The 16,788-nt window shown below is 41.7% G+C and overlaps 1 protein-coding gene across 3 annotated transcripts in view; it reads left to right on the plus strand.

The window, feature by feature from the left end:
- Positions 1-2,993: 2,993 nt before the first annotated feature.
- LOC112256847 (collagen alpha-1(XXI) chain) overlaps positions 2,994-16,788 on the plus strand; it is a 63,498-nt gene continuing 49,703 nt past the window's right edge. For 2 of the 3 annotated variants that reach the window (XM_024430393.2, XM_042325594.1), the window contains exons 1-5: positions 2,994-3,222; positions 9,159-9,289; positions 9,506-10,066; positions 15,457-15,622; positions 15,743-15,971. In XM_024430393.2, the coding sequence (XP_024286161.1) occupies positions 9,190-9,289; positions 9,506-10,066; positions 15,457-15,622; positions 15,743-15,971 (1,056 nt within the window). In that variant the 5' untranslated portion in view covers positions 2,994-3,222; positions 9,159-9,189. Of the gene's footprint in view, positions 3,223-9,158; positions 9,290-9,505; positions 10,067-15,456; positions 15,623-15,742; positions 15,972-16,788 lie in introns of those variants that run through there. The other variant, XM_042325596.1, reaches the window with a different exon arrangement.

Below are 16,788 nucleotides of genomic sequence, written 5' to 3' on the forward strand. Positions count from 1 at the left end.
CTGGCCAATTCTCTCCATGAAAAATCTTGTTATTATTCCACTCACACTTTCTCAGTCAGCCTGATCACTCGCCTCAGCAAAGCATCATACTAATCTATGTTGCCAACCGCACAAGTGATCATGTTAATTGCCGTTTATTGCATGGAATTGTAAACCATTACCACTCCACAGATGCACCGTGCCAATAGCAAGAAGCTGGTTTGTTATTGTGAGGTTCAAATTGAGGGCAGTGATATTAAGGTTTAAAGAGAGGAACATGCTTTATTTCATCTTCAGTTAACCGTGAAGAACCGCCGGAGTGGGTTTACATTACTAACAAGCCAACAAAACAAAATCTACCTGTGTTATTGTACAATGACTCCAACATGTCTGAGGCTGGATTATGTGGGCAAAAGAGGAAAATAATATTATCTTATTGATGTCATTAATTTTATTAAGATGGAAAAGTGGTCATCGCAAGAGGGAGAGGGTATTCTCTACAGTTGGAGTACCAGCCCTTCCATCCAAAGTATACTACAGGCTATGTAAGAAGAGTAGGGGAGATTCTCAATTGAGCAAAAGTCCCATCCTCTCCTCGACTCCTCTGTCCTCCTCCCCTCCTTGACCCGGAAAATGAAAAGTGGGAGAGAGTGTCAGTTTGGCCCGCGCTGAAATCAGTGATGTCATCACGTTTTATTAAATAGAACCATGTGTTTATGCCAGAGACGTAAAAAGTATAAAAGTATTATTCAATGCGTTTCTATGGGCTAATAACAGTAAATGGTATGATCATCTTAAAACAATTCCATATGTTAGTTTAGTAGATATTGCCCTCTAAAGGCTTAGACTCAAGAGGGTTTTGAGGCTAAGTTCATTGTTAGAACCTTTGAGCCTTAAGATGCTTTTGGGAAACCAGGGCCAGAACACTCCTGTTGAAGAGCCTTCATTTCACATTTCGAAAGTTAGAGGGACAGGACTCCCAGGGATTTTCGAGTTTTCCAGGTGTTCCCATTGAAAAGTCATCCATCATGGCAGTGTAAACCACAGATTAAGCATTTGTCCAGTGTGGAACTCAGTTGCCAGAAGACTGGCAACAGGTGGGTCCTGTACCACCAGGGTACGCCGAGACACATGGTATCTCAGGTCTGATTCAGGAAGTCTCTGCTGCTTGACTTCAGAACAAGAACATGTCTAATGGATTTTGCAAAGAAACTCTGCTATATTGGAGTGCTCTGAGCAGCTGGAAGATGGTTGTATGTTATTTCAGGCAATTGAATGATGGGTTTGTGTTTGATGAGTATAACATCAATACTTGCTTATGGTGCTTGTGAGTTTCCAGTGGTTTCCTTTAGGATGAGGGTGATGATGCCTTCGCTATGGAGGTGATGGAGGCATATCATGTGGAGAAACAGAATCGTGTTCTACACGTCTCTCCATTCCATCAGAGCATGTCCAAGAGGGATATACACCGGCAAATATGAGGTGCACCATTTCAGCCTAACATTTACTGTCAGGAGAATTTCAATTGACATGTCATCATCTTGCCGATACATGTAAGCTAATATTGACTCTCCAAAGTGTTGGGAGGAAATTAGTCTCAATAGTTTCCTGTTTATTAGACAAAGTAGTTAAAAAGTTTCATTGGGGCCCTTGAAGCTGTGAAGTCTTAAAAATGTAGCATGTCTGGTCAAGTTTGGGAATGCACCTACAACTTTCACGTTGTCATTTCAGTCACTTACAGTATACAGCCCTGACTATGTTGTTTCGTTGAGAACCTACTACAAATGTACTAGCTCACTACAACGTTTTGACCAATCAGCTGGTGACCCTTACATGTGAAACACCAATAAATATTCTGTTGGATTATATTTTTTGGGCGATGTACTTTTAGTAGACCACTTTTATGAATTGACAACATTTTCCAGGGCACCACTCAATTTCCTGTTGACTTGACAACTAACTAAAGGTATGCGAGATACTTTATGTAAAATTCCGTCATCAACATTTCAACAACATGTCAAAACAGTAAGCAGTATTTTATTACATCAGCTTTTAACTATTTAGCTCACATGTAACAGCGTGTATCAATAGCGTAAACACCTTTTTTCCTTGAAGAGATGCTGATCATATTTGAATTCATATATCCTTCTACAGTATCTGGACAGCATTTAATATGCAGTTTATCTTAGTTATATTACACTGAGTCTTTGGTTCCCTTAGTAGGTCAGGTTGGGAAGTGATCTTGATGTGTATTTGTAGTCTCATTAGATCTACATTCTGCAGGCCTAACATTGTGTCTTCTGGGAGGCACTGAGAGTATTATAGCCTGTACATGTATTCTGAAACTGGCACTGTTAATCCTTGCAATACTTAGGTGCAGAAAGCCAAAACGGAGTCTCATTAGTTGATCAGGCCAGGATGCTGCAGAGTTATAAAACTCAAACTGATATGATTAAACTAACGTCTACCAACAACATTCTCAACTGATATCAGATTTGGCTGGACATTTTTGATGAATTTCAGCTGTAAGGGTACTAGGAACGGTACCTTTTCACAGTCATTTTTTGCACCTTTTTCTTTGCTCACTTGTAGAAGATGATCTCCTTCTGTCCACCTTGGTAAGTCCCTTCCATGACCACATAATGGGGAGATGACAATGGAGAGATGACAATGGAGATATGGAGGCCCATAGGAAATTAGGCTACAAAGCAATGGGAAGGAACGCATGCAGCTTTATGTATAATACACCCTGGCTCCCGGAACCCTCCAGACTCCATGTTTCTACCCTCACCCAACGTACACAATCCAAACCCTCAGCGGCTTGGAAGCATGCTGTCCTTGTTACTACTATTTTCCCCTGGCACTGACAGAACGGGGCTGTCTCTCAATATTTCTTATCTGCCTCTCTTTAAGCCTGGATAATCGAGAGTGTCTGTTGGCCAGTTAAAAAGTCGGAAAGGACAGAGAGAGAGGGGAGGAACAAAAGAGAGGGAGAGAGAGAGGGGAGAGAGGCAAAGCGAGAGAAAGGGAGAGAGGAAAAGAGAGAGCGATAGAGAGAGATGGAAAGTGGATGGAGAGGGGAGGCTTTCACTCATAGGAGGAACATTTGGTGCAGTGCTGAAACTTCTTCCCCAAACCCAGCTTCTTCTCCTGCCTAGAGCTCGCCACAGCTATGGCCACAGGGCACCTATGAGAAGGCGACCGCACACACTGACAAGAGGACTCGGTCTCCACTAACCTCTGGTAACTTTTAATTTTGGTGGGGGGGGAGGGTTATTTTGCCATTTTGTGAAAACTACATTTTGTACACTTGTTGAATTTGGGTCTCAAAGGGACTTTGATGACAATACGTGTATCTACGGTATGCTAAAGAATGTTTCACGTTGAAATTATTAAATTAATAGTTTCTTGTTTGAAAATAGTTTATTATGAAATTGCTTAATGCAATGTAAGGCAAGTAACACCTGTTGGAGTACCTCATTGCATCCTTTTTGGATAAATCATTAGTATGGACTTTTAGTACAATTTCAAATCGTTGACATGCAATTTGTTTCGGTGTGTGTTGTAGCTTTCACTGAAGCTTTGTGCTTATCAATGTCTCAATAGATGTGATAATCTACTAGTGTGTAGATTCCTATGATCTGAGCTGCTGCAGTGGCAGACAGCAGGTAGCAAACTAAAGACATTAAGAGGAGTTATCAGTCTCTTGTATGTCCCACTGTCATATGCAAAGAATTAATGGAATTATTCAACTGAACTTTGCTGGGAGCTCAACTGACTCTGCTGGGCCCTCGTCTGAGTCTCCTTGTAAACCGACAAAAAAAGGTTTTGGGAAAAAAATCCATAGAGGTACCAAGACCAGGGGCTTGCATTTATTATTTTCATGAGTTTCTGCAGTTGTGACATATGTTAACGAAACAAAAGCTAGGCAATCCCAAAAATAAACCTCTGGCATGTAGATCATTCTAAAATAGGAACATGTTGACAGTGAAATACCCCTCCCAGGCTCCAAGTGGTTCAGTCCACGGTGATGATAAGGGTTCATGGTTGTCATTACTTTATTTGATTTTAAGGGAGAGTTGATATAATGTTTTGGCTTTTCCCTCATTGCCTGAGGAACTTGGCAGTAATACATTTCCACCTTATTTTGGCGAAGTAGTACATACTGAACAGCAGATGTTGATTTTGGGATGGAATAACTTTTTATTGCATTATTTTAAGCAATTAAGTTTAAAATGCAAATGTTGACATGCTAAAGACAGTCATTTAAGACTGCAGGTGTACAGTGCCTTCGGAAAGTATTCAGACCCCTTGACCTTTTCCACATTTTCTTAGGTTACAGCCTTATTCTTAAATGGATTAAATAGTTTCCCCTCATCAAGCTACACACAATACCACATAATGACAAAGCAAAAACAGGTTTTTATTAAATTTAATTAAACAAATTAAAACATGAAATATCAAATTTATATGAGTATTCAGACCTTTTACTTCTACATGTTTCAAGCAGACCACCATAGTCCCTGTGCCCAAGAACACGAAGGAAATCTGCCTAAATGACTAAAGACCCATAGCACTCACGTCCGTAGCCATGAAGTGCTTTGAAAGGCAGGTAATGGCTCACATCAACACCATTATCCCAGAAACCCTAAACCCACTCCAATTTGCATAACGCCCAAACAGATCCACAGATGATGCAATCTCTATTGCACTCCACACTGCCCTTTCCCACCTGGACAAAAGGAACACCTATGTGAGAATGCTATTCATTGACTACAGCTCAGTGTTGAACACCATAGTACCCTCAAAGCTCATCACTAAGCTAAGGATCCTGGGACTAAACACATCCCTCTTCAACTGGATCCTGGACTTCCTGATGGGCCGCCCCCAGGTGGTGAGGGTAGGTAGCAACACATCTGCCACGCTGATCCTCAACACTGGAGCCCCCCAGGGGTGCGTGCCTGGTCCGCTCCTGTACTCCCTGTTCACCCATGAATGCATGGCCAGGCACGACTCCAACACCATCATTAAATTTGCAGACAACACAACAGTGGTAGGCCTGATCACTGACAACGACAAGACAGCCTATAGGGAGGAAGTCAGAGACCTGGCCGGGTGGTGCCAGAATAACAACCTATCCCTCAATGTAACCAAGACTAAGGAGATTATTGTGAACTACAGGAAAAGGAGGACCGAGCACGCCCCCATTCTCATCGACAGGGCTGTAGTGGAGCAGGTTGAGAGCTTCAAGTTCCTTGGTGTCCACATCAACAACAAACTAGAATGGTTGAAACACACCAAGACAGTTATGAAGAGTGTACAACAAAGCCTATTCCCCCTCAGGAAACTAAAAAGATTTGGCATGGGTCCTGAGATCCTTAAAAGGTTCTACAGCTGCAACATGGTTGCATCACTGCTTGGTATGGCAATTGCTTGGCCTCTGACCGCAAAGCACTACAGAGGGTAGTGTGTATGGCCCAGTACATCACTGGGGCTAAGCTGCCTGCCATCCATGACCTCTACACCAGGAGGTCCTGAGAACTCTGGAGCAGATTTTCATCTAGGATCTCTCTGTACTTTGCTCCGTTCATCTTTGCCTCAATCCTGACTAGTCTCCCATTCTCTGCCGCTGAAAGGCATCCCTACATCATGATGCTGACACCACCATGCTTCACCGTATGGATGGTGCCAGGTGTCCTCCAGACATGACGCTTGGCATTCAGGCCAAATAGTTCAATGTTGGTTTCATCAGACCAGAGAATCTTGTTTCTCATGGGCTGATAGTCTTTAGGTGCCTTTTGGCAAACTCCAAGCAGGCTGTCATGTGCCGTTTACTGATGAGTAGCTTCCATCTGGTCACTCTACCATAAAGGCCTGATTGGTGGAGTGCTGCAGAGATGGTTATCCTTCTGGAAGGTTCTCCTATCTCCACAGAGGAACTCTAGAGCTCCGTCAGAATGACCATCGGGTTCTTGGTCACCTCCCTGACCAAGACCCTTCTCCCCCGATTGCTCAGTTTGGCCAGGCGGCCAGCTGTAGGAAGAGTCTCGGTGGTTCCAAGCTTCTTCCAATTAAGAATGATAGAGGCCATTGTGTTCTTGGGGATCTTAAATGCTGCAGAAATGTTTTGGTACTGTTCCCCAGATCTGTGCACCGACACTTTCCTTTCTTGGAGCTCTACAGACAATTCCATCGACCTCATGGCTTGTTTTTTTCTCTGACATGCACTGTCAACTGTGGGACCTTATATAAACAGTTGTGTGCCTTTCCAAATCATGTTCAATCAATTGAATTTACCACAGGTGAATCTCCCCAAATGCAGGTGTGCCAAGCGTGTAGCATCATACCCAAGAATACTCAAGGCTGTAATCGCTGCCAAAGGTGCTTCAACAAAGTACTGAATAAAGGTTCTGAATACGTATGTATTTCAGTTTTGAATTTTTAATAAATTAGCAAACATTTCTAAAAACCTGTTTTTGCTTTGTCACTATGGGGTATTGTGTGTAGATTGATGAGATTTTTAAAAAAATAAATTTTTAGAATAAGGCTGAAACCTAACAAAATGTGAAAAAAGTCAAAGGGTCTGAATACTTCCCGAAGCCACTGTATACCTGCAGTCTTAAATGACTGTCTTTAATATGCCAACTTTTGCATTTTATACAGTGCCTTTAGAAAGTATTCAGACCACTTGACTTATATGGGGGATTGGAAATTATGCTGGCAATTACATTGATGGAAGCTACAATCTATCTGCAATATTAAAGCTGATTAACCCCCCTATTTTAAGTTTAAAAAAGGCTGCAGGTGCTAACCTTGAAATAGCCATTTAGTGCACCTACAGTAGAGAAAACGATTAATCAACTTTTATGCTTAACAACAGCTCTATGATGTAGAAGAAAATAGCAACAGAAGACGGGTGGGTAAGAACCAGATCGAGGAACCAGAAAATCTGTAATTGTGTTTTTAGTCTGGTTAACTCTTCTGGTAGCACCTTTTCTGGAAAAGTAGCAGGAATCAGCTGTTCAACATGAGCTTCCTGACTCCCTTGTCAAGCTGGATGCAACCCACCAGGCATTACATAAATATTGTACTCAGTATTACTGCAAACTAGATGAATAACTCAGACTCTAAATCCCTCAAGGAATTGGAAGTCATGTTTTGGGTTCAAGTTTTAGGAAATATGTCTGGCAGAAGAATCTTTATGTTGGTTATGTTGTCTTTTTCTAGGGGGGTTATAATAACTGCACACCAGCGTCATTATTCCTGCCATTCTGTCATCTTGACCAAGGTGGAGAGCTATAAAGTGCCTTCACTGCCCCAATAACATCAGAGGTCAATGAGTGGGTCATAGAAGGGAAGAAAAGCCATATGGTGAACGGCACCGCACTGACCTGAATAAGAAATGCATCAATGGGTCATTTTAATGGCCTCCCATTAAAATGCGCAGTGGTTAAGGGCGCTGTACTGCAGCGCCAGCTGTGCCACCAGAGACTCTGGGTTCGCGCTCAAGCTCTGTAGTAACCAGCCGCGACCGGGAGGTCCGTGGGGCGACGCACAATTGGCATAGCGTCGTCCGGGTTAGGGAAGGCTTGGCCGGTAGGGATATCCTTGTCTCTTCGCACACCAGCGACTCCTGTGGCGGGCCGGGCGCAGTGCACGCCAACCAAGGTTGCCAGGTGACACGGTGTTTCCTCCGACACATTGGTGCGTCTGGCTTCCGGGTTGGATGCGCGCTGTGTTAAGAAGCAGTGCCGCTTGGTTGGGTTGTGTATCGGAAGATGCATGACTTTCAACCTTCGTCTCTCCCGAGCCCATACGGGAGTTGTAGCGATGAGACATGATAGTAGCTACTAACAATTGGATACCACGATATTGGGGAGAAAAAGGGGGTAAAATTCAACAATAAATAAATGTAAAAAATAAAATGGGCCATTTTAGAGAATTTTCTGGCATGTATTCTCGGGTGGTGCATACTCCAACAAGCGCTAATGTACAGTAACTTTGGCATCCAATCAGGTCTCTTTATCTCTTGGACAATGGTTGCCATCCATTTGTCATGACTATTACATGTGTTTGGTCACTATCCAGAGCAGGAATTTCACTGTCTACACAGTAAATGAATTCCATGTGGTTTCGGCAGAAATGTAGAATTATCCAGATCGGAGGGAAGTCGATAGAGGGAAAAGCCATGCTGACTGGCTCATGTCACAGTGTTGCTTTCCAGCGACTTCCCCCGGTGCTCAGGACGGGTTGGGGGGAAAGGGCCGGAACAAAATGGCCGGCTCTACCGTGGCAGCTTGGCCCCTCACTGAGCTGTGCCTCAAATCCTGGGTCAGGGAGTGGAAAAACCCAGTCATGTTATGTCTGGGACAACAAACAGACAGCACAGTTACATATGGTGGACGAGGGTTAGATCTCGATCATTGCAGAATTGACCTATCCAAGTCTAGTCCTTGTCTCAGGAAAACCCACTGCTTTAGGTTAATCGATTGGATTAACCTAAAAGTCCATAAAGTCCATACCATACCTACCTTCCTTCCACAAATCACAAATGCTTTCTATGGAGCATACTGTACAGTATCTGTTCCTCAGTGGAGGCTGCTGAGGGGAGGATTTCTCATAATAATGGCTGGAACGGAGTGAATGGAATGGCATCAAACACATGGAAACCATGTGTTTGATACCGTTCCACCTATTCCACTCCAGCCATTACCGCGAGCCTGTCCTCCCCAAATAACGTGCCACCAACCTCCTGTGCAGTTCCTCATGCTTCTTTTTATATCTGCAGTTTCTTACTTTCACTTGCTGGAAACTGCAATGAAATACACAGTTTCCTAAAGCAGCCACAGAGAAACAAAGAAGTATGGCTTAAAGTATTCTGAGTACTCACACACAGAGAGAGAGAGAGACTTCAGAATGTTCTTCCATGTTTCATTGTCACTAACACAGACTTATTTTCCATTGTAAGTTGCTTTATCTTGTTTACAACAAATGCAATATACTGACCCTCCATTTTTTGTCACAGTTGTCTACTTTAAATATTTAAGATATGCATTGCATGGAATTCAAGTAAGAACAGTGACGAGTAAGAAAAACAGTCTGCAGTTCTTTGATTTGTTAACTGATACGAATAATTAGAATGACAATCTCAGCTATGTGTTGTTTCCCTTTCCCTATAGGTGCACATTTGGAGTTTGGTACTTCAGTATCATGCGTTGCAAAACCAGATCCATGCATTGTGTCTTGCCGTGTCTGTGCTTCATGCTCCTTCACTTGTCTTGTGCAGCACAAGATGAGGACATGAGATTCAGTAAGAGTGCTTCTGTCTTCATCGTTATGTGTGACACATTTCCATTGCATGGTGTCCATTATCGCTCACTGTTACTATAAATGCAGAATGGATGTTCAGGAAAGCTTTCTATGTACTGTATTGGTAAAGGCCATTGCTTTATAAGAAGTGAATACTCTTAATTCATCTTTTTTCAAGGCTGTGTAAAACCACTCATCTTTATCATCTCTCTTACAGGTTGTAAAACTGTTGCAAGCGATTTGGTCTTTATCCTAGACGGCTCATGGAGTGTAGCTGATGTGAACTTTGAAATAGTCAAGCGATGGCTCGTCAACATCACCACAAGCTTTAACATCGGCCAGAAGTTCACCCAGGTCGGTGTGGTCCAATACAGTGATGATCCAATCATAAATATCCCGTTAGGGAAGCACCTTCGTAGCAAGGATCTCATCAGAGCCATGGAATCCATCGACTACATGGGGGGAAACACAAGAACTGGGACGGCCATACAGTTCGCTAGCGACAAACTATTTAACCTGTCTGAACGAGGCCCTAAGGGTGTTGCTAGAATCGCTGTGGTCCTAACAGACGGAAAGTCACAAGATGAGGTGAAAGCAGCAGCAGAGGAAGCCAGGAGAAGAGGAATAATAATATTTGCCATTGGTGTGGGATCTGAGACGGAAGAGGAGGAGTTGAACGCTATTGGAAACAAGCCCTCCTCCACCTATGTGTTTTATGTCGATGACTATAAAGCTATTTCCAAGATCCGTGAGACCATAAGGCAGAAGTTGTGTGAAGGTAGGCATTTTCTAATGAAGAAATGGGGATTCTCATGAGCCCCATCCCTCAGCTTTATAACAAACCAAGTGGTGGGGCTGACATTTCTGTTGTTCAAAATTAAGGTGTGGTTCTCTAAAGACCCTTCGGTTGATTTAACATGTTTGCACATTGCTAAACATTCAAGCTCTTAAGAAACAGGAAATGTCTTGAAATGTAATGTTTTCTCAAGATCTAATGATTGTGAATCTAATGTTTTCTGAAGTTGTTCACTGCGTTGGATGACAAGCCAAACTGTGTCAAGAGAGTCATGTCAACTTGATGTCACTGCTTCAGGGTGAAGTAAAGGTTAGGGAAGCTATTGCTAGAACACCAGTTGAAACTTTTATTGACCTATACCTAATCTTTGTAAAACTGAAAGGGGTACAGTATGTGCATGGCTTTTGGCACTTGGTGTCATGGTAGTCGACATAACAAGAATGTTGAAAATACTTCTAAAACAGAAGAGTTTTATCAAGAACAACATCCAGAACAAAACAGAGCAATCGTTAAGAAAATGGTACCTATTTGAAAGGTTGTATCCATATTCAAACAATAAGGAAGTATGATCCCTTGTAAATGAATAGCCTACTGGGACTAGAAGGTAATTTTCCATTAAGAATAATTGTGGGACTTGCTTTATCTCTTTGAAAGTATTTTTGTGGTAGTGGAAGAAGTGTTCTAAGTTTAGATTTAAATGCAGAGAAGTAGACTAAGATTTTGTCTAACTTGTTGGGAAAGTAGTTAACTGTCACGTTATAATGATCAAAGACATGCGCAGGAATACGTAATAGGGGGGCTTTATTACTCCCTCCAAAAATAAATGTCATGAAAAAGGCATGGGGACGAATCCCAAAACAAACACGTATATAAAATACACAGGGATGTAACCCAAACAAAAGAGTGAGGTTTAAACCTCTAATAACTACACAGGACAAGACCCGTAAAAACACTACACGAGACCCGAAATAAGTGCACAATACACATACCACATACCAACTTTCGTGGTATGTCATCAATGGTAAAAACTATAACACATACAGTGCCAGTGAACATTTTGGACATACCTACTCATTCAAGGGTTTTTATGAATTTTTTACTATTTTCTACATTGTTGAATAATAGTGAAGACATCACAACTATGAAATAACACATTTGAAATCATGTAGTAACCAAAAAGGTGTTAAACAAATTACAATTGATTTGATATTTTATATTCTTCAAAGTAGTCACCCTTTGGCTTGATGAAAGCCTTGCACATTCTTGGCCTTCTCTCAACCAGCTTCACCTGGAATGCTTTTCCAACAGTCTTGAAGGAGTTCCCACATATGCTGAGCACTTGTTGGCTGCTTTTCCTTCACTCTGCAGGGCCCATGCCAAATCTTTTTAGTTTCCTGAGGGGGAATAGGCTTTGTCGTGCCCTCTTCACGACTGTCTTGGTGTGTTTGGACCATTCTAGTTTGATGTTGATGTGGCCTCCAAGGAACTTGAAGCTCTCGACCTGCTCCACTACAGCCCCGTCGATGAGAATGGGGGCATGCTCGGTCCTCCTTTTCCTGTAGTCCACAATAATCTCCTTAGTCTTGGTTACGTTGAGGGATCGGTTATTATTCTGGCACCACCCGGCCAGGTCTCTGACTTCCTCCCTATAGGCTGTCTTGTCGTTGTCGGTGATCAGGCCTACCACTGTGTGTCGTCTGAAAACGTAATGATGGTGTTGGAGTCATGCCTGGCCATGCAGTCGTGGGTGAACAGGGGGTTCAGGAGGGGACTGAGCACGCACACCTGGGGGGCTGCAGTGTTGAGGATCAGCGTGGCAGATGTGTTGCTACCTACCCTCCACACCTGGGGGCGGCCCGTCAGGAAGTCCAGTATCCAGTTGCAGAGGGAGGTGTTTAGTCCCAGGATCCTTAGCTTAGTGATGAGCTCTGAGGGTACTATGGTGTTGAACGCTGAGCTCAGCAAGGCACCCCCACACGATCATACCTCCTCCTCCATGCTTCATGGTGGGAATCACACGTGCAGAGATAATCCGTTCAAGTACTCTGCGTCTTACAAAGACACGGCGGTTGGAACCAAAAATCGCAAATTTAGACTCATCAGACCAAAGGACAGATTTCCTCTGATAGAATGTCCATTGCTCGTGTTTCTTGGCCCAAGCAAGTCTCTTATTCCTATTGGTGTCCTTTAGTAGTGGTTTCTTTGCAGCAATTCAATCATGAAGGCCTGATTCACACAATCTCCTCTGAACAGTTGATGTTGAGATGTGTCTGTTACCTGAACTGTGAAGCATTTATTTGGGCTGCAATCTCTGAGGCTGGTAAGTCTAATGAACTTATCCTCTGCAGCGGAGGTAACTCTGGGTCTTCCTTTCCTGTGGGGGTCCTCATGAGAGCTAGTTTCATCATAGCACTTGAAGAAACTTTCAAAGTTCTTGAAATGTTCCCGGATTGACTGACCTTCATGTCTTAAATTAAGGATGGACTGTCATTTCTCTTTGCTTATTTGAGCTGTTCTTGCCATAATATGGACTTGGTCTTTTACCAAATAGAGCTATCTTCTGTATACCACCCCTACCTTGTCATAACACAACTGATTGGCTCAAATGCACTAGGAAGGAAAGAAATTCCACAAATTAACTTTTAAGAAGGCAGTTAATTGAAATGTATTCCAGGTGACTACCTCATGAAGCTGGTTGAGAGAATGCCAAGAGTGTGCAAAGCTGTCATCAAGGCAAAGTGTGGCTACGTTGAAGAATCTAAAATATACAGTTTTTTGATTTGTTTAACACTTTTTTAGTTACTACTTGATTCCATATGTGTTATTTCATAGTTTTGATGTCTTCACTATTATTCAAAAAATCCTTAAATGAGTAGGTGTGTCCAAACTTTTGACTAGGACTATATAATTATTAAAAGGCAAGACAACATTTGAAACAACCATAAATACATTAATTTACATTGACATCCTAGAAAGTGACACTATTCATTGCGCTTTTCCCTAACCTATAATTTGAAATGTATGTAAGTTCTGTGGCAGTTAATTCAACAGTGGGAAGTTAGCTTCATGAAATGAGTTGATGACTTGTAGGGAAGGCCTGTTTGCTCAAAGACCTCTCCATCACGGTTGACAATTCCACGGTTTCCCCCTCCCAGAGTGCAAAGAACCTTGGCCTGACCCTGGACAATACCCTGTTGTATTCTACAAACATCAAGGCAGTGACTCATCCAGGCACTTGTCATCTCCCATCTGCACTACTGTAACTTGCTGTTGGCTGGGCTCCCCGCTTGTGCCATCCAACCCTTGCAACTTATAAAGAATGCTGGAACCCGCCTGGTGTTCAACCTTCCCAAGTTCTCCCATGTGACCCTGCTCCTCTGCACATTCCACTGTCTTCCAGTCGAAGCTCGCATCCACTACAAGACCATGGTACTTGCCTACAGAGCAGCAAGAAGAACTGCCCCTCCCTACCTTTAGGCTACGCTCAAACCCTACACCCCAACCCGAGCACTCCGTTCTGCCACCTCTGGACTCTTGGCCCTACCACCCCTACAGGAGGGCAGCTACCCCCTTTTTAAAAATGTTTTTTTTAATATAAAATGCCTTTCGTGAACTAACACTCACACTTTACTTTTTTCCCCCTTACTAGCTCTGACTTTGCCGATAGCTACTTTATTTAGGGAAAATGTACTTACTATGACTGTGATATGTGGTTGTCCCACCTAGCTATCTAAGATGAATGGACTACTGTAAGTTGCTCTGGAAAAGAGCATCTGCTAAATGACTAAAATGTAAATGTAAAATGTTGATGTGGTTACTAAAACAGTAGTACCTATTGATTGGTAGAATATAAGTCTGTTCTGATTCGAATAGCAGAGAAGTAGACTAAGATTGCATACCATGTAAGTTTTTGTCCAACTTGTTGAAAGATGTGTCAAAATGGCAGTTGTTTGTATAGGTTGACAGAAAATACAGTTGATGTGGTTACTAAAACATTTGTAACATTTGATTGGAAGAAGATATTTATGTTCTGATTCCAAATTTGAAAAGCAGAGACATTTACTAAGATTTTATACATTCTATGTCTAACTTGTTGGGAAAGTGGTCAAAGTAGCTGATTTGTGTCAAAAGTTGTATTTATGGGTTGCACCTCTGTCACTCAGTTGCGTCGTTACCACTGTCAGTGATCTACAGACGCTGCAGCATATTTATGTCCGGCTGATGGGTAATGCTCAGTCTTTCTGAACAGGGGCTAATGACTGTTTCCTCAAAAGTACACTATAGTGGCCTGGAAATACGATGACTTTGCTAAAGTAGACATATAATTAGTAGAAAAAAACTTTGCAGTCATTATGATGTCGTCAAGTTTACTTTAGAGAAATGGCAATGTTGCCATGAGCTAGCAAAGTTAGTCAGAAATAGCTATCAATGCTAATGTTAGCTAGCAAAAATTCTGGTGCTCTCCCCTCAGTCTTAGGTAGCTAAAGTTTTACTGCATCTAAAGTCAATCTGGTGACATTGCAATGATGACAATAGCTTATCCTACTAATTACTTGCCTCCTTTTGAAATGTCATTGTGTTCCTAAGCCACGGTTATGCAATTTAGATAAAATCTTCATCAGCACTGACACTACATTGAGTAGAATGCTCAGCTGGGCATCAGTCCTAAAACAGACATTCAAAACAATATTGTGCTGAAACGTGCAACTCGTGATTTGTTTACTTGCCATAGAATTTTGGAGGTCAAGGGAGTTTTTAAGAATGAAACCTTTAGAATGCTGACAAAATCTTATTTAAGTGGATGAGGACAAAAACGTTTTATAGTTTAAAATTATAGATGTTATCTAAAAGTTGTATAATAGCGTATTATTCCAGACAGTCTACACATTTGAATGTTTGAATGGCGTTTTTAGCTTAAATGATGTCAGAGGAGTAGCGTTCTATATAATAAATATAATAAAAAGGAAGGAATCATTTTTACCATATTAAAAGTGGGCACTTTTGCTTTCACAAGTCCTATTAATAATTAAGATGTGTGTTTAGGGTGTGGGTGTAATGGTCAAATTCTGTCTGTTTTTTTCCAATGAGAGGGATGTTCTTTAGCCAGACTGCATATTTGCAAAATGTCCAGTGTCCCATGCCAATGTATTTTATTACAGATATTTACACTTCAGCGTCCAGGCCAAATGAAATAAATTATTGGGTTCCATGGATTTACTCTAAATGAACATACAGCCCAACCTGAGCAAAGAATGGTGGCTCTTCTATGAAAATTTGTTTGTGGTGTTCAACCAGCCACACAAAAAAACACACTCTGCCATGTTGTATTTTTCTACATTTCATTCAAAACTCTCTCACTCGCTCCATTTCAGAGACGGTTTGTCCAAGCAGAATCCCAGTCGAAAGCGGTGATGTCAAGGGCTTCGATATTCTACATTATCTGGATTTGGCTAAAAAAGTAAAAAAAACTCAAGGGTCTTTTTATGGGGCCAAGGCCTTTCAGGTGACATCTCGTGTTGACCTGAGTGAAAGCACAAAGTAAGCTTAAAACATCATGCCATGTCTGTATTGCTAAGTCTACTATATCTCTCTGGTACACATCACTCTGGTTGTTTTATAGTGATGTGATTGACTGATTGTTTTATTTTTGGCCCACAGGAACTTGTTTCCAGATGGCCTGCCTCCCTCCTATGTCTTTGTGTCCACACTGAGGTACAAGGGGTCTCTGATCAGGGAAGAATGGGACCTTTGGAGGATACAGACCAATGACGGGAAACCACAAATGGCAGTCACACTAAATGGATTTGAACGCAATATCATGTTCACCACAACCAGTGTAGCACCAAGTGGTACTCAGAAAGTGGTCTTCCAACAAGCACCTGCCAAGGTATGTGAACATCATGAGTGATTGGTTTCCAAATCATGACACATGACATGATAGTACTTTACCAAGGCTCAATGGAAAGAAAAAAGGAAAAGAGAAACAAAAATAGTCTAAGTCATTCATTCATTTCTCATCTGAACTGGTAATCAACATTAACATCTTTAATGCAGATGAATAATCCATAAAGTCAATATAACACAGAGGGGGCTCATAGAAAAGTTAGCACTGTGATATGGTGTATTATTGCACACATTAATGATATTACTATTAGTATACATAATACTAATGACATGCCAGAAAACTACATTGGTGCTGTTATATTCCAAATAAACATTATCAAGAAAACGACTATCTGAGGATTAGGAGGTGGGGGATTGAAGACATGAGAAGAATGGAATGTAGAGAATTGAAATAATCATGTATAATCATCATATGGTCAGATTATCAAACTCCCTAGAGCAGTCACCATGTCAGACTATTTGAAATCATCCAAAGTTTTCCTAATGGCCATATGCTAGCCGAGGCCTACTTTAAAATGTATTCCTAACATGCCTAAGCCAACACTATCTCACACTCAATTTGTGCAAATGTGTACAACAAGTATTTCAGCAGATTTTGTGTGTTTTTGTGTGTTTTGTGTAGCTTAATTCGTGTGAAAATACACAAAAAAAAATTTGTGCGACTTAACTGATAGGAAAATACACATTTTTGGGGAACAAACTTCGGAACAATCTTTTGAAAGTTATTGAAGCAGTGCATTTTGGGCAATGATGTTCTACACTGCCAGTTTTTGTGTCCCATATTTATTTATATAAAAAAC

Source organism: Oncorhynchus tshawytscha, linkage group LG01 (assembly GCF_018296145.1).
Source record: "Oncorhynchus tshawytscha isolate Ot180627B linkage group LG01, Otsh_v2.0, whole genome shotgun sequence".
Classification (NCBI taxonomy): Eukaryota; Metazoa; Chordata; class Actinopteri; order Salmoniformes; family Salmonidae; genus Oncorhynchus; species Oncorhynchus tshawytscha.